Genomic DNA, 24,305 nt, shown 5'->3' on the forward strand with positions numbered 1-24,305 from the left:
CACATAAGGCAGGTTGCCACCTAATTAAGGGGTTTTTTTGCACGTATGGCCACGCACTAGTATTCCTTAATGCCGAGTATTGTGGCCACATAAGGCAGTTTGCCACCTAATTGAGGGGTTTTTTTGCACGTACGGCCACGCACTAGTATTCCTTAATGCCGAGTATTGTGGCCACATAAGGCAGGTTGCCACCGAATTAAGGGGTTTTTTGCACGTACGGCCATGCACTAGTAGTCCTTAATGCCGAGTATTGTGGCCACATAAGGCAGGTTGCCACCTAATTAAGGGGTTTTTTTCACGTACGGCCACGCACTAGTAGTCCTTAATGCCGAATATTGTGGCCACATAAGGCAGGTTGCAACCTAATTAAGGGTTTTTTTTGCACATATGGCCACGCACTAGTAGTCCTTACTACCGAGTATTGTGCCCACATAAGGCAGGTTGCCACCTAATTAAGGGGTTTTTTGCACGTATGGCCACGCACTAGTATTCCTTAATGCCGAGTATTGTGGCCACATAAGGCAGGTTGCCACCTAATTAAGGGGTTTTTTTGCACGTATGGCCACGCACTAGTATTCCTTAATGCCTAGTATTGTGGCCACATAAGGCAGGTTGCCACCTAATTAAGGGGTTTTTTCACGTACGGCCACGCACGAGTATTCGTTAATGCCGAGTATTGTGGCCACATAAGGCAGGTTGCCACCTAATTAAGGGGTTTTTTTGCACGTACGGCCATGCACTAGTATTCCTTAATGCCGAGTATTGTGGCCACATAAGGCAGGTTGCCACCTAATTAAGGGGTTTTTTTGCACGTACGGCCACGCACTAGTATACCTTAATGCCGAGTATTGTGGCCACATAAGGCAGTTTGCCACCTAATTGAGGGGTTTTTTTTGCACGTACGGCCACGCACTAGTATTCCTTAATGCCGAGTATTGTGGCCACATAAGGCAGGTTGCCACCTAATTAAGGGGTTTTTTTGCACGTACGGCCACGCACTAGTATTCCTTAATGTCGAGTATTGTGGCCACATAAGGCAGTTTGCCACCTAATTGAGGGTTTTTTTTGCACGTACGGCCACGCACTAGTATTCCTTAATGCCGAGCATTGTGGCCACATAAGGCAGGTTGCCACCTAATAAAGGGTTTTTTTTGCACGTATGGCCACGCACTAGTATTCCTTAATGCCGAGTATTGTGGCCACATAAGGCAGGTTGCCACCGAATTAAGGGTTTTTTTTGCACGTATGGCCATGCACTAGTATTCCTTAATGCCGAGTATTGTGGCCACATAAGGCAGGTTGCCACCTAATTAAGGGGTTTTTTTGCACGTACGGCCATGCACTAGTATTCCTTAATGCCGAGTATTGTGGCCACATAAGGCAGGTTGCCACCTAATTAAGGGTTTTTTTTCACGTACGGCCACGCACTAGTATACCTTAATGCCGAGTATTGTGGCCACATAAGGCAGTTTGCCACCTAATTAAGGGGTTTTTTGCACGTACGGCCACGCACTAGTATTCCTTAATGCCGAGTATTGTGGCCACATAAGGCAGGTTGCCACCGAATTAAGGGTTTTTTTTTTCACGTACGGCCACGCACTAGTATTCCTTAATGCCGAGTATTGTGGCCACATAAGGCAGGTTGCCACCGAATTAAGGGGTTTTTTGCACGTACGGCCATGCACTAGTAGTCCTTAATGCCGAGTATTGTGGCCACATAAGGCAGGTTGCCACCTAATTAAGGGGTTTTTTCACGTACGGCCACGCACTAGTAGTCCTTAATGCCGAATATTGTGGCCACATAAGGCAGGTTGCAACCTAATTAAGGGTTTTTTTTGCACATATGGCCACGCACTAGTAGTCCTTACTACCGAGTATTGTGCCCACATAAGGCAGGTTGCCACCTAATTAAGGGGTTTTTTGCACGTATGGCCACGCACTAGTATTCTTTAATGCCGAGTATTGTGGCCATATTAGGCAGGTTGCCACCTAATTAAGGGTTTTTTTTCACGTACGGCCACACACTAGTATTCCTTAATGCCGAGTATTGTGGCCACATAAGGCAGGTTGCCACCTAATTAAGGGTTTTTTTTTCACGTACGGCCACGCACTAGTATTCCTTAATGCCGAGTATTGTGGCCACATAAGGCAGGTTGCCACCGAATTAAGGGGTTTTTTTGCACGTATGGCCACGCACTAGTATTCCTTAATGCCGAGTATTGTGGCCACATAAGGCAGGTTGCCACCTAATTAAGGGGTTTTTTTGCACGTACGGCCATGCACTAGTATTCCTTAATGCCGAGTATTGTGGCCACATAAGGCAGGTTGCCACCGAATTAAGGGGTTTTTTGCACGTACGGCCATGCACTAGTAGTCCTTAATGCCGAGTATTGTGGCCACATAAGGCAGGTTGCCACCTAATTAAGGGTTTTTTTTGCACGTACGGCCACGCACTAGTATTCCTTAATGCCGAGTATTGTGGCCACATAAGGCAGGTTGCCACCTAATTAAGGGTTTTTTTTCACGTACGGCCACGCACTAGTATTCCTTAATGCCGAGTATTGTGGCCACATAAGGCAGGTTGCCACCTAATTAAGGGGTTTTTTGCATGTATGGCCACGCACTAGTATTCCTTAATACCGAGTATTGTGGCCACATAAGGCAGGTTGCCACCTAATTAAGGGGTTTTTTTGCACGTATGGCCACGCACTAGTATTCCTTAATGCCTAGTATTGTGGCCACATAAGGCAGGTTGCCACCTAATTAAGGGTTTTTTGCACGTATGGCCACACACTAGTATTCCTTAATACCGAGTATTGTGGCCACATAAGGCAGGTTGCCACCTAATTAAGGGGTTTTTTTGCACGTATGGCCACGCACTAGTATTCCTTAATGCCGAGTATCGTGGCCACATAAGGCAGGTTGCCACCTAATTGAGGGTTTTTTTTGCACGTATGGCCACGCACTAGTATTCCTTAATTCCGAGTATTGTGGCCACATAAGGCAGGTTTCCACCTAATTGAGGGGTTTTTTTTGCACGTATGGCCAAGCACTAGTATTCCTTAATGCCGAGTATTGTGGCCACATAAGGCAGGTTGCCACCTAATTAAGGGTTTTTTTGCACGTATGGCTACACATTAGTATTCCTTAATGCCGAGTATTGTGGCCACATAAGGCAGGTTGCCACCTAATTAAGGGTTTTTTTTCACGTACGGCCACGCACTAGTATACCTTAATGCCGAGTATTGTGGCCACATAAGGCAGTTTGCCACCTAATTAAGGGGTTTTTTGCACGTACGGCCACGCACTAGTATTCCTTAATGCCGAGTATTGTGGCCACATAAGGCAGGTTGCCACCGAATTAAGGGTTTTTTTTCCCGTATGGCCACGCACTAGTATTCCTTAATGCCGAGTATTGTGGCCACATAAGGCAGGTTGCCACCTAATTAAGGGTTTTTTTGCACGTATGGCTACACATTAGTATTCCTTAATGCCGAGTATTGTGGCCACATAAGGCAGGTTGCCACCTAATTAAGGGTTTTTTTCACGTACGGCCACGCACTAGTATTCCTTAATGCCGAGTATTGTGGCCACATAAGGCAGGTTGCCACCTAATTAAGGGGTTTTTTTGCACGTATGGCCACGCACTAGTATTCCTTAATGCCGAGTATTGTGGCCACATAAGGCAGGTTGCCACCTAATTAAGGGTTTTTTCACGTACGGCCATGCACTAGTATTCCTTAATGCCGAGTATTGTGGCCACATAAGGCAGGTTGCCACCTAATTAAGGGGTTTTTTGCACGTATGGCCACGCACTAGTATTCCTTAATGCCGAGTATTGTGGCCACATAAGGCAGGTTGCCACCTAATTAAGGGGTTTTTTGCACGTATGGCCACGCACTAGTATTCCTTAATGCCGAGTATTGTGGCCACATAAGGCAGGTTGCCACCTAATTAAGGGTTTTTTTTGCACGTATGGCCACGCACTAGTATTCCTTAATACCGAGTATTGTGGCCACATAAGGCAGGTTGCCACCTAATTAAGGGGTTTTTTTGCACGTATGGCCACGCACTAGTATTCCTTAATGCCGAGTATCGTGGCCACATAAGGCAGGTTGCCACCTAATTGAGGGTTTTTTTTGCACGTATGGCCACGCACTAGTATTCCTTAATGCCGAGTATTGTGGCCACATAAGGCAGGTTGCCACCTAATTGAGGGTTTTTTCACGTATGGCCACGCACTAGTATTCCTTAATGCCGAGTATTGTGGCCACATAAGGCAGGTTGCCACCTAATTAAGGGTTTTTTGCACGTATGGCTACACATTAGTATTCCTTAATGCCGAGTATCGTGGCCACATAAGGCAGGTTGCCACCTAATTGAGGGGTTTTTTTGCACGTATGGCCACGCACTAGTATTCCTTAATTCCGAGTATTGTGGCCACATAAGGCAGGTTTCCACCTAATTGAGGGGTTTTTTTTGCACGTATGGCCAAGCACTAGTATTCCTTAATGCCGAGTATTGTGGCCACATAAGGCAGGTTGCCACCTAATTAAGGGTTTTTTTGCACGTATGGCTACACATTAGTATTCCTTAATGCCGAGTATTGTGGCCACATAAGGCAGGTTGCCACCTAATTAAGGGTTTTTTTTCACGTACGGCCACGCACTAGTATACCTTAATGCCGAGTATTGTGGCCACATAAGGCAGTTTGCCACCTAATTAAGGGGTTTTTTGCACGTACGGCCACGCACTAGTATTCCTTAATGCCGAGTATTGTGGCCACATAAGGCAGGTTGCCACCGAATTAAGGGGTTTTTTGCACGTACGGCCATGCACTAGTAGTCCTTAATGCCGAGTATTGTGGCCACATAAGGCAGGTTGCCACCTAATTAAGGGGTTTTTTTTTCACGTACGGCCACGCACTAGTATTCCTTAATGCCGAGTATTGTGGCCACATAAGGCAGGTTGCCACCTAATTAAGGGGTTTTTTTGCACGTATGGCCACGCACTAGTATTCCTTAATTCCGAGTATTGTGGCCACATAAAGCAGGTTGCCACCTAATTGAGGGTTTTTTTGCACGTATGGCCAAGCACTAGTATTCCTTAATGCCGAGTATTGTGGCCACATAAGGCAGGTTGCCACCTAATTAAGGGTTTTTTTTCACGTACGGCCACGCACTAGTATACCTTAATGCCGAGTATTGTGGCCACATAAGGCAGTTTGCCACCTAATTAAGGTTTTTTTGCACGTATGGCCAAGCACTAGTATTCCTTAATGCCGAGTATTGTGGCCACATAAGGCAGGTTGCCACCTAATTAAGGGTTTTTTGCACGTATGGCTACACATTAGTATTCCTTAATGCCGAGTATTGTGGCCACATAAGGCAGGTTGCCACCTAATTAAGGGTTTTTTTTCACGTACGGCCACGCACTAGTATTCCTTAATGCCGAGTATTGTGGCCACATAAGGCAGGTTGCCACCTAATTGAGGGTTTTTTGCACGTATGGCCACGCACTAGTATACCTTAATGCCGAGTATTGTGGCCACATAAGGCAGTTTGCCACCTAATTAAGGGGTTTTTTGCACGTACGGCCACGCACTAGTATTCCTTAATGCTGAGTATTGTGGCCACATAAGGCAGGTTGCCACCGAATTAAGGGGTTTTTTTGCACGTAGGGCCACGCACTAGTAGTCCTTAATGCCGAGTATTGTGGCCACATAAGGCAGGTTGCCACCTAATTAAGGGGTTTTTTCACGTACGGCCACGCACTAGTATTCCTTAATGCCGAGTATTGTGGCCACATAAGGCAGGTTGCCACCGAATTAAGGGGTTTTTTGCACGTATGGCCACGCACCAGTATTCCTTAATGCCGAGTATTGTGGCCACATAAGGCAGGTTGCCACCTAATTAAGGGGTTTTTTTGCACGTAGGGCCACGCACTAGTAGTCCTTAATGCCGAGTATTGTGGCCACATAAGGCAGGTTGCCACCTAATTAAGGGTTTTTTGCACGTATGGCCACACACTAGTATTCCTTAATACCGAGTATTGTGGCCACATAAGGCAGGTTGCCACCTAATTAAGGGGTTTTTTGCACGTATGGCCACGCACTAGTATTCCTTAATACCGAGTATTGTGGCCACATAAGGCAGGTTGCCACCTAATTAAGGGGTTTTTTTGCACGTATGGCCACGCACTAGTATTCCTTAATGCCGAGTATCGTGGCCACATAAGGCAGGTTGCCACCTAATTGAGGGTTTTTTTTGCACGTATGGCCACGCACTAGTATTCCGTAATGCCGAGTATTGTGGCCACATAAGGCAGGTTGCCACCTAATTGAGGGTTTTTTGCACGTATGGCCACGCACTAGTATTCCTTAATGCCGAGTATTGTGGCCACATAAGGCAGGTTGCCACCTAATTAAGGGGTTTTTTTGCACGTATGGCCACGCACTAGTATTCCTTAATGCCGAGTATTGTGGCCACATAAGGCAGGTTGCCACCTAATTAAGGGTTTTTTTGCACGTATGGCCACGCACTAGTATTCCTTAATGCCGAGTATTGTGGCCACATAAGGCAGGTTGCCACCTAATTAAGGGTTTTTTTTCACGTACGGCCACGCACTAGTATTCCTTAATGCCGAGTATTGTGGCCACATAAGGCAGGTTGCCACCTAATTAAGGGTTTTTTTGCACGTATGGCCACGCACTAGTATTCCTTAATACCGAGTATTGTGGCCACATAAGGCAGGTTTCCACCTAATTGAGGGGTTTTTTTTGCACGTATGGCCACGCACTAGTATTCCTTAATGCCGAGTATTGTGGCCACATAAGGCAGGTTGCCACCTAATTGAGGGTTTTTTGCACGTATGGCCACGCACTAGTATTCCTTAATGCCGAGTATTGTGGCCACATAAGGCAGGTTGCCACCTAATTAAGGGGTTTTTTTTGCACGTATGGCCACGCACTAGTATTCCTTAATGCCGAGTATTGTGGCCACATAAGGCAGGTTGCCACCTAATTAAGGGTTTTTTTTGCACGTATGGCCACGCACTAGTATTCCTTAATGCCGAGTATTGTGGCCACATAAGGCAGTTTGCCACCTAATTAAGGGGTTTTTTGCACGTACGGCCACGCACTAGTATTCCTTAATGCCGAGTATTGTGGCCACATAAGGCAGGTTGCCACCTAATAAAGGGGTTTTTTTGCACGTATGGCCACGCACTAGTAGTCCTTAATGCCGAGTATTGTGGCCACATAAGGCAGGTTGCCACCTAATTAAGGGTTTTTTTGCACGTATGGCCAAGCACTAGTATTCCTTAATGCCGAGTATTGTGGCCACATAACGCAGGTTGCCACCTAATTAAGGGTTTTTTGCACGTATGGCCACGCACTAGTATTCCTTAATGCCGAGTATTGTGGCCACATAAGGCAGGTTGCCACCTAATTAAGGGGTTTTTTCACGTTTGGCCACGCACTAGTATTCCTTAATGCCGAGTATTGTGGCCACATAAGGCAGGTTGCCACCTAATTAAGGGTTTTTTTTGCACGTATGGCCACGCACTAGTATTCCTTAATGCCGAGTATTGTGGCCACATAAGGCAGGTTGCCACCTAATTAAGGGGTTTTTTTGCACGTATGGCCACGCACTAGTATTCCTTAATGCCGAGTATTGTGGCCACATAAGGCAGGTTGCCACCTAATTGAGGGGTTTTTTTGCACGTATGGCCACGCACTAGTATTCCTTAATGCCGAGTATTGTGGCCACATAAGGCAGGTTGCCACCTAATTAAGGGGTTTTTTTGCACGTATGGCCACGCACTAGTATTCCTTAATGCCGAGTATTGTGGCCACATAAGGCAGGTTGCCACCTAATTGAGGGTTTTTTGCACGTATGGCCACGCACTAGTATTCCTTAATGCCGAGTATTGTGGCCACATAAGGCAGGTTGCCACCTAATTAAGGGGTTTTTTTTGCACGTATGGCCACGCACTAGTATTCCTTAATGCCGAGTATTGTGGCCACATAAGGCAGGTTGCCACCTAATTAAGGGGTTTTTTGCACGTATGGCCACGCACTAGTATTCCTTAATGCCGAGTATTGTGGCCACATAAGGCAGGTTGCCACCTAATTAAGGGGTTTTTTGCACGTATGGCCACGCACTAGTATTCCTTAATGCCGAGTATTGTGGCCACATAAGGCAGGTTGCCACCTAATTAAGGGGTTTTTTTTGCACGTATGGCCACGCACTAGTATTCCTTAATGCCGAGTATTGTGGCCACATAAGGCAGGTTGCAACCTAATTAAGGGTTTTTTTTGCACGTATGGCCACGCACTAGTAGTCCTTAATACCGAGTATTGTGCCCACATAAGGCAGGTTGCCACCTTATTAAGGGGTTTTTTGCACGTATGGCCACGCACTAGTATTCCTCAATGCCGAGTATTGTGGCCACATAAGGCAGGTTGCCACCTAATTAAGGGTTTTTTTTCACGTACGGCCACATACCCAGTATTCCTTAATGCCGAGTATTGTGGCCACATAAGGCAGGTTGCCACCTAATTAAGGGGTTTTTTTCACGTTTGGCCACGCACTAGTATTCCTTAATGCCGAGTATTGTGGCCACATAAGGCAGGTTGCCACCTAATTGAGGGTTTTTTTTGCACGTATGGCCACGCACTCGTATTCCTTAATTCCGAGTATTGTGGCCACATAAAGCAGGTTGCCACCTAATTGAGGGTTTTTTTGCACGTATGGCCAAGCACTAGTATTCCTTAATGCCGAGTATTGTGGCCACATAAGGCAGGTTGCCACCTAATTAAGGGGTTTTTTTTGCACGTATGGCCACGCACTAGTATTCCTTAATACCGAGTATTGTGGCCACATAAGGCAGGTTGCCACCAAATTGAGGGTTTTTTTTGCACGTATGGCCACGCACTAGTATTCCTTAATGCCGAGTATTGTGGCCACATAAGGCAGGTTGCCACCTAATTGAGGGTTTTTTGCACGTATGGCCACGCACTAGTATTCCTTAATGCTGAGTATTGTGGCCACATAAGGCAGGTTGCCACCGAATTAAGGGGTTTTTTTCACGTACGGCCACGCACTAGTATTCCTTAATGCCGAGTATTGTGGCCACATAAGGCAGGTTGCCACCTAATTAAGGGGTTTTTTTGCACGTATGGCTACACACTAGTATTCCTTAATACCGAGTATTGTGGCCACATAAGGCAGGTTTCCACCTAATTGAGGGTTTTTTTTGCACGTATGGCCACGCACTAGTATTCCTTAATGCCGAGTATTGTGGCCACATAAGGCAGGTTGCCACCTAATTGAGGGTTTTTTGCACGTATGGCCACGCACTAGTATTCCTTAATGCCGAGTATTGTGGCCACATAAGGCAGGTTGCCACCTAATTAAGGGGTTTTTTTTGCACGTATGGCCACGCACTAGTATTCCTTAATGCCGAGTATTGTGGCCACATAAGGCAGGTTGCCACCTAATTGAGGGTTTTTTTGCACGTATGGCTACACACTAGTATTCCTTAATGCCGAGTATTGTGGCCACATAAGGCAGGTTGCCACCTAATTAAGGGTTTTTTTTCACGTACGGCCACGCACTAGTATTCCTTAATGCCGAGTATTGTGGCCACATAAGGCAGGTTGCCACCTAATTAAGGGGTTTTTTTCACGTACGGCCACGCACTAGTAGTCCTTAATGCCGAATATTGTGGCCACATAAGGCAGGTTGCAACCTAATTAAGGGTTTTTTTTGCACGTATGGCCACGCACTTGTAGTCCTTAATACCGAGTATTGTGCCCACATAAGGCAGGTTGCCACCTTATTAAGGGGTTTTTTGCACGTATGGCCACGCACTAGTATTCCTCAATGCCGAGTATTGTGGCCACATAAGGCAGGTTGCCACCTAATTAAGGGTTTTTTTTCACGTACGGCCACATACCCAGTATTCCTTAATGCCGAGTATTGTGGCCACATAAGGCAGGTTGCCACCTAATTAAGGGGTTTTTTTCACGTTTGGCCACGCACTAGTATTCCTTAATGCCGAGTATTGTGGCCACATAAGGCAGGTTGCCACCTAATTGAGGGTTTTTTTTGCACGTATGGCCACGCACTAGTATTCCTTAATACCGAGTATTGTGGCCACATAAGGCAGGTTGCCACCTAATTAAGGGGTTTTTTGCACGTATGGCCACGCACTGGTATTCCTTAATACCGAGTATTGTGGCCACATAAGGCAGGTTGCCACCTAATTAAGGGGTTTTTTGCACGTATGGCCACGCACTAGTATTCCTTAATGCCGAGTATTGTGGCCACATAAGGCAGGTTGCCACCGAATTAAGGGGTTTTTTTCACGTACGGCCACGCACTAGTATTCCTTAATGCCTAGTATTGTGGCCACATAAGGCAGGTTGCCACCTAATTAAGGGTTTTTTGCACGTATGGCCACACACTAGTATTCCTTAATACCGAGTATTGTGGCCACATAAGGCAGGTTGCCACCTAATTAAGGGGTTTTTTGCACGTATGGCCACGCACTAGTATTCCTTAATACCGAGTATTGTGGCCACATAAGGCAGGTTGCCACCTAATTAAGGGGTTTTTTTGCACGTATGGCCACGCACTAGTATTCCTTAATGCCGAGTATCGTGGCCACATAAGGCAGGTTGCCACCTAATTGAGGGTTTTTTTTGCACGTATGGCCACGCACTAGTATTCCTTAATGCCGAGTATTGTGGCCACATAAGGCAGGTTGCCACCTAATTAAGGGGTTTTTTTTGCACGTATGGCCACGCACTAGTATTCCTTAATGCCGAGTATTGTGGCCACATAAGGCAGGTTGCCACCTAATTGAGGGTTTTTTTGCACGTATGGCTACACACTAGTATTCCTTAATGCCGAGTATTGTGGCCACATAAGGCAGGTTGCCACCTAATTAAGGGTTTTTTTTCACGTACGGCCACGCACTAGTATTCCTTAATGCCGAGTATTGTGGCCACATAAGGCAGGTTGCCACCTAATTAAGGGGTTTTTTTCACGTACGGCCACGCACTAGTAGTCCTTAATGCCGACTATTGTGGCCACATAAGGCAGGTTGCAACCTAATTAAGGGTTTTTTTTGCACGTATGGCCACGCACTAGTAGTCCTTAATACCGAGTATTGTGCCCACATAAGGCAGGTTGCCACCTTATTAAGGGGTTTTTTGCACGTATGGCCACGCACTAGTATTCCTCAATGCCGAGTATTGTGGCCACATAAGGCAGGTTGCCACCTAATTAAGGGTTTTTTTTCACGTACGGCCACATACCCAGTATTCCTTAATGCCGAGTATTGTGGCCACATAAGGCAGGTTGCCACCTAATTAAGGGGTTTTTTTCACGTTTGGCCACGCACTAGTATTCCTTAATGCCGAGTATTGTGGCCACATAAGGCAGGTTGCCACCTAATTAAGGGGTTTTTTTGCACGTATGGCCACGCACTAGTATTCCTTAATGCCGAGTATCGTTGCCACATAAGGCAGGTTGCCACCTAATTGAGGGTTTTTTTTGCACGTATGGCCACGCACTCGTATTCCTTAATGCCGAGTATTGTGGCCACATAAGGCAGGTTGCCACCTAATTAAGGGGTTTTTTTTGCACGTATGGCCACGCACTAGTATTCCTTAATACCGAGTATTGTGGCCACATAAGGCAGGTTGCCACCAAATTGAGGGTTTTTTTTGCACGTATGGCCACGCACTAGTATTCCTTAATGCCGAGTATTGTGGCCACATAAGGCAGGTTGCCACCTAATTGAGGGTTTTTTGCACGTATGGCCACGCACTAGTATTCCTTAATGCTGAGTATTGTGGCCACATAAGGCAGGTTGCCACCTAATTAAGGGGTTTTTTTGCACGTATGGCCACGCACTAGTATTCCTTAATGCCGAGTATTGTGGCCACATAAGGCAGGTTGCCACCTAATTGAGGGTTTTTTTGCACGTATGGCTACACACTAGTATTCCTTAATACCGAGTATTGTGGCCACATAAGGCAGGTTGCCACCTAATTCAGGGTTTTTTTTTCCACGTACGGCCACGCACTAGTATTCCTTAATGCCGAGTATTGTGGCCACATAAGGCAGGTTGCCACCTAATTGAGGGTTTTTTTGCACGTATGGCTGCACACTAGTATTCCTTAATACCGAGTATTGTGGCCACATAAGGCAGGTTGCCACCTAATTAAGGGGTTTTTTGCACGTACGGCCACGCACTAGTATTCCTTAATGCCGAGTATTGTGGCCACATAAGGCAGGTTGCCACCTATTGAGGTTTTTTTTTGCACGTATGGCCATGCACTAGTATTCCTTAATGCCGAGTATTGTGGCCACATAAGGCAGGTTGCCACCTAATTAAGGGTTTTTTTGCACGTATGGCCACGCACTAGTATTCCTTAATGCCGATTATTGTGGCCACATAAGGCAGGTTGCCACCTAATTGAGGGTTTTTTTGCACGTATGGCCACGCACAAGTATTCCTTAATTCCGAGTATTGTGGCCACATAAGGCAGGTTGCCAACTAATTAATGGTTTTTTTTGCACGTATGGCCACGCACTAGTATTCCTTAATGCCGAGTATTGTGGCCACATAAGGCAGGTTGCCACCTAATTAAGGGTTTTTTCACGTACGGCCATGCACTAGTATTCCTTAATGCCGAGTATTGTGGCCACATAAGGCAGGTTGCCACCTAATTTAGGGTTTTTTTTGCACGTATGGCCACGCACTAGTATTCCTTAATGCCGAGTATTGTGGCCACATAAGGCAGGTTGCCACCTCATTGAGGGTTTTTTTTGCACGTATGGCCACGCAGTAGTATTCCTTAATACCGAGTATTGTGGCCACATAAGGCAGGTTGCCACCTAATTAAGGGTTTTTTTGCACGTATGGCCACGCACTAGTATTCCTTAATGCCGAGTATTGTGGCCACATAAGGCAGGTTGCCACCTAATTAAGGGGTTTTTTGCACGTATGGCCACGCACTAGTATTCCTTAATACCGAGTATTGTGGCCACATAAGGCAGGTTGCCACCTAATTAGGGGGTTTTTTGCACGTATGGCCACACACTAGTATTCCTTAATACCGAGTATTGTGGCCACATAAGGCAGTTTGCCACCTAATTAAGGGGTTTTTTTCACGTACGGCCACGCCCTAGTATTCCTTAATGCCGAGTATTGTGGCCACATAAGGCAGGTTGCCACCTAATTGAGGGTTTTTTTGCATGTATGGCTACACACTAGTATTCCTTAATACCGAGTATTGTGGCCACATAAGGCAGGTTGCCACCTAATTAAGGGTTTTTTTTCACGTACGGCCACGCACTAGTATTCCTTAATGCCGAGTATTGTGGCCACATAAGGCAGGTTGCCACCTAATTAAGGGGTTTTTTGCACGTATGGCCACGCACTAGTATTCCTTAATACCGAGTATTGTGGCCACATAAGGCAGGTTGCCACCTAATTAAGGGGTTTTTTGCACGTATGGCCACGCACTAGTATTCCTTAATACCGAGTATTGTGGCCACATAAGGCAGGTTGCCACCTAATTAAGGGGTTTTTTGCACGTACGGCCACGCACTAGTATTCCTTAATGCCGAGTATTGTGGCCACATAAGGCAGGTTGCCACCTAATTGAGGTTTTTTTTGCACGTATGGCCATGCACTAGTATTCCTTAATGCCGAGTATTGTGGCCACATAAGGCAGGTTGCCACCTAATTGAGGTTTTTTTTTGCACGTATGGCCATGCACTAGTATTCCTTAATGACGAGTATTGTGGCCACATAAGGCAGGTTGCCACCTAATTAAGGGTTTTTTTTGCACGTATGGCCACGCACTAGTATTCCTTAATACCGAGTATTGTGGCCACATAAGGCAGGTTGCCACCTAATTGAGAGTTTTTTTTGCACGTATGGCCACGCACTAGTATTCCTTAATGCCGAGTATTGTGGCCACATAAGGCAGGTTGCCACCTAATTGAGGGTTTTTTTTGCACGTATGGCCACGCACTAGTATTCCTTAATACCGAGTATTGTGGCCACATAAGGCAGGTTGCCACCTAATTAAGGGGTTTTTTGCACGTATGGCCACGCACTAGTATTCCTTAATACCGAGTATTGTGGCCACATAAGGCAGGTTGCCACCTAATTAAGGGGTTTTTTGCACGTATGGCCACGCACTAGTATTCCTTAATACCGAGTATTGTGGCCACATAAGGCAGGTTGCCACCGAATTAAGGGGTTTTTTTCACGTATGGCCACGCACTAATATTCCTTAATACCGAGTATTGTGGCTACATAAGGCAGGTTGCCACCTAATTTAGGGTTTTTTTTCACGTATGGCCACGCACTAGTATTCCTTAATACCGAGTATTGTGGCCACATAAGGCAGGTTGCCACCTAATTAAGGGTTTTTTTCACGTATGGCCACGCACTAGTATTCCTTAATGCCGAGTATTGTGGCCACATAAGGCAGGTTGCCACCTAATTAAGGGTTTTTTTCACGTATGGCCACGCACTAGTATTCCTTAATGCCGAGTATTGTGGCCACATAAGGCAGGTTGCCACCTAATTGAGGGTTTTTTTTCACGTATGGCCACGCACTAGTATTCCTTAATACCGAGTATTGTGGCCACATAAGGCAGGTTGCCACCTCATTGAGGTTTTTTTTTGCACGTATGGCCATGCACTAGTATTCCTTAATACCGAGTATTGTGGCCACATAAGGCAGGTTGCCACCTAATTAAGGGTTTTTTTCACGTATGGCCACGCACTAGTATTCCTTAATACCGAGTATTGTGGCCACATAAGGCAGGTTGCCACCTAATTAAGGGGTTTTTTCACGTATGGCCACGCACTAGTATTCCTTAATACTGAGTATTGTGGCCACATAAGGCAGGTTGCCACCTAATTAAGGGGTTTTTTTCACGTATGGCCACGCACTAGTATTCCTTAATGCCGAGTATTGTGGCCACATAAGGCAGGTTGCCACCTAATTGAGGGTTTTTTCACGTATGGCCACGCACTAGTATTCCTTAATGCCGAGTATTGTGGCCACATAAGGCAGGTTGCCACCTAATTGAGGTTTTTTTCACGTATGGCCACGCACTCGTATTCCTTAATACCGAGTATTGTGGCCACATAAGGCAGGTTGCCACCTAATTAAGGGTTTTTTTTGCAAAAATAGGGCAAAAGTCAGATTAGCCATAAATAAGCCAGCATGACGTGGTTTGCAAAAGGATTCCACGACGTCCCCAGGTCCAAGGTGCATCACAAACATAAACCTGTCCTAAATTAACAAAACTGAGACACCAGACCAACGACTACCTGCTTCTACCTGAGGAGCCGTGACCAGGTGTTCTTCAAGCCGTGTTTTTTTCCTCATTAGTTACAAGTATTAAAGTCTCGACAGTTAAAACCCCTTGATTTTGTGACTAATTTTGACCCAAGCATAGAATTTGAAGAAAAAGAAAAAAAAATTAAATGAAATGAATGAACGGATTGTATTTCATTGATTGTCGGTTTTTGTTTCTTCACCGGAAGAGGAGGAAGAGAAGAGGAAGAAGTGGAGGAAGAAGAGGAATCCCGGGAAGCTCCGCCTCTTCCGGTGGTTGTTTCAGTCACTCACGCGGGACGCCATGGCGGATTGTTCCCGGCGTTGGGCGAGGTACCAGTCATTCACACTCACGTATGGTATTTCGTTTACTCGGTTTGTGGATTCCTTCATTGATTTCTTGCGATTCTGGTGTCTTCCAGACTTTGTCTGCAGGTTGTTCGTTCGTGGTTTCGGCGAAGCCGGGTGTTGTGAACGGCGGTTGTCTGCGCGATGTTGGGGGGGTTTATCTCCATACTGTACTGTATATATTTATATATTTTTTAATGAAGGGTAAAATGTGAATGGCGGGAAAGTGAAGTGCCTGACTGACGGTCACCACTCTCACTCATTAAACATTCGACTCACACATTTAATCTTGGCCCCGCCCCTTTTCCTTCTTGCACAAGTATGTTTTTTTTGTCTGTAGCGACAGGTATACTTTTATCTGAGGCGACAGGTATACTTTGATCCGAGGAGACAGGTATACCTTGATCCGAGGAGACAGGTATACCTTGATCCGAGGAGACAGGTATACCTTGATCCGAGGCGACAGGTATACCTTGATCCGAGGCGACAGGTATACCTTGATCCGAGGCGACAGGTATACCTTGATCCGAGGCGACAGGTATACCTTGATCCGAGGCGACAGGTATACCTTGATCCGAGGAGACAGGTATACCTTGATCCGAGGCGACAAGTATACCTTGATCTGGAGCACGAGGACGCACAATATTTACCAAAGTTAAAAATAATATTTAATTTAACATCACTACCTTTTAGCTAACCTTTACTCCCACCTCCTTGTGGGGTCTTGTGAAGGTGATTTTTGGCAGGAATTTGTGTTTTGTTCAGGATGCCGGCGATAACTCGCCTCCTCTTCACGATCGACACGATGGGATTGTATGACGTTCTAATGCCAGCAGATGGGACGTCTGGCTTAACGTCCGTCGAAGGGACGACTCCGTGCCCATGGAACGCTGATCCAACAGTTTGTCGTCAAATCGGGAATCGAACCTCCACGAGACGGCCGATGCCACTGCGCGACCTTTACGCCATCCTGTTTCATCATGTGGACAACCGATCAATATCTGGCTACTTCGACTTTGGAAACCATCAAGAAGATTGTCGTCAATACCTGAACACAGTGGAATGGAGGGAAACGGATCAACATCTTGGTAGAGGGAAACACACACAGACGCGCGCACACGGGGGGAGACGCGCGCGCACACGGGGGGAGACGCGCGCGCACACGGGGGGAGACGCGCGCGCGCACACGGGGGGTGACGCGCGCGCGCACACGGGGGGAGACGCGCGCACACGGGGGGAGGCGCGCGCACACGGGGGGAGACGCGCGCGCACACGGGGGAGACGCGCGCGCACACGGGGGAGACGCGCGCGCACACGGGGGAGACGCGCGCGCACACGGGGGAGACGCGCGCACACGGGGGAGACGCGCGCGCACACGGGGGAGACGCGCGCGCACACGGGGGAGACGCGCGCGCACACGGGGGAGACGCGCGCGCACACGGGGAGACGCGCGCGCACACGGGGGGAGACGCGCGCGCACACGGGGGGAGACGCGCGCGCACACGGGGGGAGACGCGCGCGCACACGGGGGGAGACGCGCGCGCACACGGGGGGAGACGCGCGCGCACACGGGGGGAGACGCGCGCGCACACGGGGGGAGACGCGCGCACACACATAGAAGTTTAACATATGTTGGAGAACTTAACTCGGGAGTGCAACACTGCAAGAATGTGCCAAATGGCCTTGTGTAATTTCCTTGTTTGAGGTGGTACAAGATTGTACACCCACTCGTTAGACTAAATATTGTCTATTGGAGACTGTGGAACCTTTTGTATATCAATTAATACGAGTGAATAATTTAAATAATATTTAAATGCAATTGTTTCGATTCCCGACAGAGAATCGATCTTTGAACGTGGAAGTGCGGAGGCACAAGCCAAGCTCTGCCCTCTCCCAACCAGAGAGTGACGCCATCGCCCGAGCGAATGTTAGACGAGGGGCAGGCGTTTGTCATGTGACCTTGAACCGCCATTATTTCATTTTTTATATCAATTTTACTATGAATTGGAGGGTTTGATTGTGACATTGACGTCCTGCTTGTGAAAATAATCCTGCACAGCAAACTTCAGAGAAATTGCCACAGGTTTTTGGAAACATATGGGAGGAACATATAATATATATATATATATATATATATATATATATATATATATATATATATATATATATATATATATATATAAATAATGTGTGTGCTCGCACCGTACGTAGGGATGGTGCAAAAACAAAATGTCGGTCTCACCTGCTAGATAAAAAACTAAAGTTGGAGTATTTTCTCTAAAAAGCCACTTAGGCTACGTATGAGAAGCTCACCTGGTCTGTTCAGCTGATTGTCTCGGCAGGGATCACTTTTCAGTACTCCAAACCATGGAAAAGGTAAAAACAAAATACTGAGATTGGTCAAAACCAGCAAATCTTATTCCTGATGACCATCACTGTCCACAATCCACCATCTGCGAGCTGCCTCCCTCAATGGCAATGACTCTGATACCATCCGACAGTTTACACTTAGTACAGCATCTTTTGGTATTGTAGTTTTAATAGCTTGAAAGGATTCCACGAAAATTCCACAAAACTGCATTCCTTTGTAAAGGAATGGGAATGGATCAGATGTGTGGGCTGGACTCCGACTGTCAATCAGCCTGATAGGGGCGGGGCTGCTCGACGCATTCGCCCAAAGGCCAATCAGACCGAAATGGATGTGGTTAACGGTGGAATATTATAACGAAGTTGGTGACAGCAACAGCCCACACATATTTCTATGAAGTCCATATTATTTATAATGTTAGATCATAGAGTATGTGCACATCTATAAAGTTTGTACTTCAACATTTGTAAATCAGTCGTAGAATATTTATATATATGTTTCTAAAAAAGTAAAGAAACAGGTTATTAAAAACTTTTTTTTAATGTAAAAGGATGTAGGGATGTTGCTCCAAAAAGTATGCGAACAAGGTTAGGGGATGGTCACAAAAAATGATCGTGTGAACCCATCCCTTCATCTTTCTTTGACTAATGGTTGTCACTAGAAGAGACAATACTTTTTTTTTTTTAAGAGAAATATTTGTAGATGTTCTACTACTGATTTACAAATGTTGCAGTACATACTTTATAGACATGCTCACATTGCAATGGTACGGTACATATTTTATAGACTCACATTCTAAATAGTACATACTTTATAGAAATAAATGTGGGTTGTTGCTGTCACCGGCTTCCTAATAATATTCCACCGTTAACCACACTTGTCAGGCTGATTGACAGTCGTAGTCTCGCCCACCCCACTGATCCCTAGCAATACTTTTCCAAAGGGATGCAGTTTTGCGTAATTTCTCGTGTCATCCTTTCAAGCGATTAAAATTATGATAGCAGAGGATGCTACACCAAGTAAAACTCTGTCTGATGGTACCAGAGTCATTGCCATTGAGAGAGGCAGCTCGGGAATACACCATCTGAAAATGATTATTGCTCTTGTTGTTAACGAGAAGAAGATTTTCCGGTTTTGACTGATCTCGTTTTTTTTTTTTTCCTTTTGCCATGGTCTTGAAAACTGAAAAGTGATCCCTGCCGAGACAATCGGCTGAACAGACCAGGTGGGCTCATATGTAGTCGAAACGACTTTTTGGAGAAGATACTCCAACTTTAGTTTTCGATATAGCAGGTGGGACCAACATTTTATTTTTTCGTTGTCCATGCCATCCCTCCATAGCACACTACGATCTGATATGTATATGAGGATGATAAAGTTCTCCAACCTGGACGAACGCCGTGACAATACCATCACGATGACGTATGACTGCAGTCCCAGAAGGCCATCTTGCAGTGCAAAGATGCCAAGATCAAATGCTTGTCACGAAGCAGATTAAAAGCAAAGCTGCCGACTCGTTTCGCCATTTTTGGGGGGGCTCGTCAGGGCAACACATCGTTGTTCCATCCCCTTCATAACTTTAACGCCCTTGCAGTTTTATACTGGTTGTTGATGCACCACTAACTGATGCGCCATCTCACGCACACGCACACGCACACGCACACACACACACACACACACACACACACACACACACACACACACACACACACACACACACACACACACACACACACACACACACACACACACACACACACACACACACACACACACACACTCACATCAGGTTATTTAGACTTCAGTGAAACATCAAGAAGATTGATGTTTAAAGCTAGCAAAAAAAACAAAGAAATGAACCTGGGAGTGCACCAAGGCAATGATGGGCCAAATGGCCTCATTTCCTTATTTGAGGTCATACAGGATAATGTGACTACTGTGTGTGTGTGCTCACACACACACATGAAATGATGAAATGAAATGATGATCGATCGGTGAAGGTGCCATTATTTTACCTATTAACATCACTCTGAGTAAGGATTGAAAGTTTTTATCTTGAAGTTGACCTTACGCATGTTAAAATAAAACGTATAAGGAAGGAACAAACAAACACTCGTGCGTGTGTATTGAAGGGGCACAATCAAATACGGATATCCAATGATCACACCATCAATGGAACAAGTTGAAATTGATTGTGTTCAATAACCCAACAACACGAGAATGAATGTATGGGGAAATGAGAAAAGGAGGGAATGACAGACCGAAACCCGAAAGTCAGAGGGTTGGGTTAGGGATTGATGGGGGGGGGGGTGGTGGTAGGTATTGAAGGTCATAGATCAGTATTGGAGATTATGAGGTGGCTGTGCACTGCCTACTTGAAGCCCTGGAAGAGTGGGAAAGAATGGCCTCTTGAAGGCAGTTATATAGATTGGAGAAGCAAAGAACAAAGTTGTTGAGGTGTGCTGTCAGCCTGGATTGGGCAAATTTCACCAAAGAGGGGATTACTGGAAGACCAGATGCATCATTAGGTTCTGAGGATAAGAGGGTAAAGGGAGCAGTAACGGAGACCAGCAATGCGAAAGCAACAGACCTTGTGCTTTGGTCTCATCATGGAAGATTCAAATTATGTTGAGAACTTTAGATTCTACAAAATCAAGCATAGACAGATATAATGCTGGGCCACCATAGTAAGGAGCAGTACTCCATTGAGCTACGGACAAAGGCCTTGGAGATTGTTAGTATCTCATTTACGAAGGAAAGATTTCAAGGATTGACATCGGATGCCCAGTCTGTGGCTGGCTTTGGCGGCCAGCTTTGCTTTGTGCAAGTAGTTTTCCCAGGAGAGGTGATGCTTGATGTTGGGGCTGAAAAGTTCAAGTGATGGAATTTCTTCCAGTGGCTGACCGTGGAAATACGTGGTTTGACTATCATTCCAGAGTGACAGGGTGAGACGGTGAGATTTCCAGGATTGAAGGACATTTTCCATTTATCGGACCAGCATCCAATCAATTCCAGGTCAGCAGAGTGAGACTCAGCTACAATTTGCCTCGCAGTGAGATGGAGGTTCTGTATGACGTAATGTGGCCATCTGCAAAAGGGTTTTTTTTTTTTCAGAGCATCGGAGAGGTGGTTTGTTGATGAGAAACAAGAGTAAGCCCAAGATGATGCATTTGAGAAGTCCAGCCTTCACTGGGAAAATCCAGGAGAGGGTTCCCTTCATTAGCAGCATGTTGACTGCAGGATTGGTGTAAGTTGACAATACAGGAACGAAGGTGGTTTTGAATGCCACAGGCAGAGATCTTGTTCCCAGACTGTCAAATACCCGAGATATTTCCAAGCATATGGTCTTGACTTCTTGGCTGAGACTAAGAACCTCCAACCATCGCTGAGAGAGGAGCAGCACCCTGCCCAGAATTGAGTGATTGGGAAGAATCCAAAATAATGGTCAGAGATCAGGTTGTTTGAAAATGGGAAAGACCTGATGTGAGCAGCAATGATGGAATCCATACTTTGCTTGTTATTCGATGTAAGCTCACTGGTCTGTAGTTCATGGGATGTTATTGCACCACGAGCAGAGGACCTGCCCGACGGGCAATCTTGTCCCAAGCACGCAACATATTCTTCTGATGCATACCTTTATTTGGGCAGTGTATAGGCAACTTACCGCTCTGTATAGGCAAAAAACAAATAACCTGGGTTACGTGCATAAAGCAAAAACATACCTACTGCTTATAATTCAAACCACCTCTGCACTGGAAAAATGGGACAGGAATACTGAACTGTAAATGGTGGAGACTTGTAATACCCCCCCCCCCACCTTGAGGTGGCGCTACACGATACACATTTACCTGGAGAAAAGTTGATGATTTTTCATATTGAAATTGATGATTTTAGAAGTTTGACTTTGAGTTGACCTTTTGACCTCAAAAATAGTTGGTTGCAGACAGACAGACAGACAGAATAACAAAATTGACTGAACAATATACTTGAAAAATCTTCGAATTTCGCAAGTAACAAACCCCGGTCCGTGAATTATAGTAAAGATTCTTGTGAACAGGAATGATGCTCGCTGATTTCCAGGCCAATGGGCGGTGGCTAAAAGTGGACAGAATGAATTGGGCAAAGGGGAAGAAAGAATGGCAAAGCAGTGTTTGAGAACATGGGCACTGATTTCATGTGGGGTCCATCACCAAAGCATAGATCTTCAAGGCCAGATATAATGTTGTCTAACTTCTCAGGTGAGAAACATTCAATATCCAGTAGACAGAGGTTACGAGGGGAGAAGATTGGTATTGAGCAGGATGGTTTGAGTATATGAGATATTTGTGGGCAAACAGTGTTTCAGCATTATTCTTTGGCAGAGTCGACAGTAATGCCATTTCAGTTGGAGAAGGGGGGTGGGGAGGAGGTCGAAGGCAATTGTCCACAAGAGACGGACGTAAGGTGCCACCATAACTTGGAGGAAGGATACTGGTTGGAGAGTTCAGCCTTGAAATTTGCAAGTTGATGTTGTATGGCATGCCACAGGATAGACACACACTCCAGTTGCAAGCCTTCGGGAATGAATTAAAGTTAACTTCAGTCGGGTTAGCTTTCCTTGCTGAGAAAGCGAACTGCTTGACCGCAACTTCCTCTCCACAGGATTCATTGTACCAGTGCCTGGGGGGTGGATAGGATGGCTAGAGATGGGTTGGGATAAACCTGTGCATCAGAGAAAGTAGACCATTTTGAAAGTATTCCCAAGGAGAATCGATTATCAGGTGCTTATAGAGATGGTGGCCCAATCCTTTTGTGAAAGGGCAGATTTGTAATCCCTGCCAGTTGCTATGTGTGAACAGCCATACTCTGCGTGGCCGAGGTTACTCTTTTGCAATCGGCAGAGATGTATGGATTTTGACAAGAAAGTGGTCAGAAGAGGAACAGGAGAGATGAGATGGAAAGTTAGTCATTACTATGTCCCAGAGGGAAGATGGACCACTTACAGAAATGTAACTTTGGGAGTTTACTGGTTGGGTCAAACCCACGGAGTCACAGAAGGCCTTTGCTGAAATGCCATGGCTAGTCACTGCCAAACCAACACTCAGCCAGCTGGCACGGTGACAGTTTAAATGGCGCCCACCTCCTCCATCATTTTCCCACTGTGCCCACAAGGCTGCACTGCAGTCTTCTTTTTCATTTTTTGGGTTTTTTTCTTTTCTTCGTACAGTGTTCTGTCGTGGAAAGGTGATAAATTCCTACATTTCTGTTGAATGCATATTGTGGTGCGTTGCAGCAGTTTTCAATTCCGCCGCCTTCTTGCTTCATGGTCAAACGAGCATATGAACTCTCCTCGTGCTGAACTGAATGAACAATTGCTTCGTTTGGATTGCGGCTTTGAATGCATCATCCTGGCTTGCACTCTTTTGATTCTCTCACTTGTATCTGTTCTGCAGCTACTGTTGGACCTGCATGTAGAGGATACATCCCTGAAAATTGTCTGGGCATTTTTATTAATTTATTTTTAACATGGTCTCGGCTCGTAGAAGAGTCATTGCACAAAACAAATCGGGACACAACATCACAACGGGAACAGCAGGAGAAAGAGAAAACACCAACAGCAGGGCGAAGGAACAAAGTCGACGGAGATGAAAAAAAAATGAGGGATGCAGATAACAATGAGGGGTAAGGGAGAACACGAAAAGTGGGCAGTATGGATACAAAAGCAAAATTGTGTTTGACCAGTTTGTGATTTTTGTCAAGGTCTGAGGAGAAGGGAAGAGGCTGCTGCCTGTCTGTCGGAAGGATGAGAGACGTCACGGCAGAGAGTGAAGTCAACAGCAAAGAGATAAGATGTTCCAGAGATTTGAAGAGATCATCGATGAAGATTCGGAATAAGATTGGGCTTAGAACACTGCTTTGGGGGTACTCCAGCCTTGACAGGGAGAGGAGATGAAAGGGTTCCATTGAGAGTCACGCGTTGTCTACGAGAGGGGAGGAAGTCAGTAATCCAAGAGTGGAGTTGGCTTTTGATTCCATAAGCAGACAGTTTGGAGAGCAAGGCAGGATGCCAGACTGTATAAAAAGCACGAGATATGTCCAAGACGGCCCTGATCTCATGTCTGATATTGAGGGCCTCCACCATTGCTGGGAGTGTCGAAGCAGCATGTCCACGGTGACCAGGTCTGAATCTGAATTGATGATCTGAGATGATGCTGTTGGAGAAAAGGA

The 24,305-nt window shown here is 45.9% G+C and overlaps 1 protein-coding gene across 1 annotated transcript in view; it reads left to right on the plus strand.

Annotated features, from left to right (window-relative positions):
- Positions 1-24,305, plus strand: part of PISD (phosphatidylserine decarboxylase) — a 77,013-nt gene that overhangs the window by 15,227 nt on the left and 37,481 nt on the right. The window contains exon 2 of the mRNA XM_085858892.1: positions 15,592-15,736. Coding sequence (XP_085715018.1) covers positions 15,687-15,736 — 50 coding nt within the window. The 5' untranslated portion in view covers positions 15,592-15,686. The remainder of the gene's footprint in view (positions 1-15,591; positions 15,737-24,305) is intronic.

The sequence above is a fragment of the Eptatretus burgeri genome, chromosome 16, assembly GCF_056783735.1.
Source record: "Eptatretus burgeri isolate ZD-2024b chromosome 16, Ebu_testis_v1, whole genome shotgun sequence".
In the NCBI taxonomy this organism is placed as follows: domain Eukaryota; kingdom Metazoa; phylum Chordata; class Myxini; order Myxiniformes; family Myxinidae; genus Eptatretus; species Eptatretus burgeri.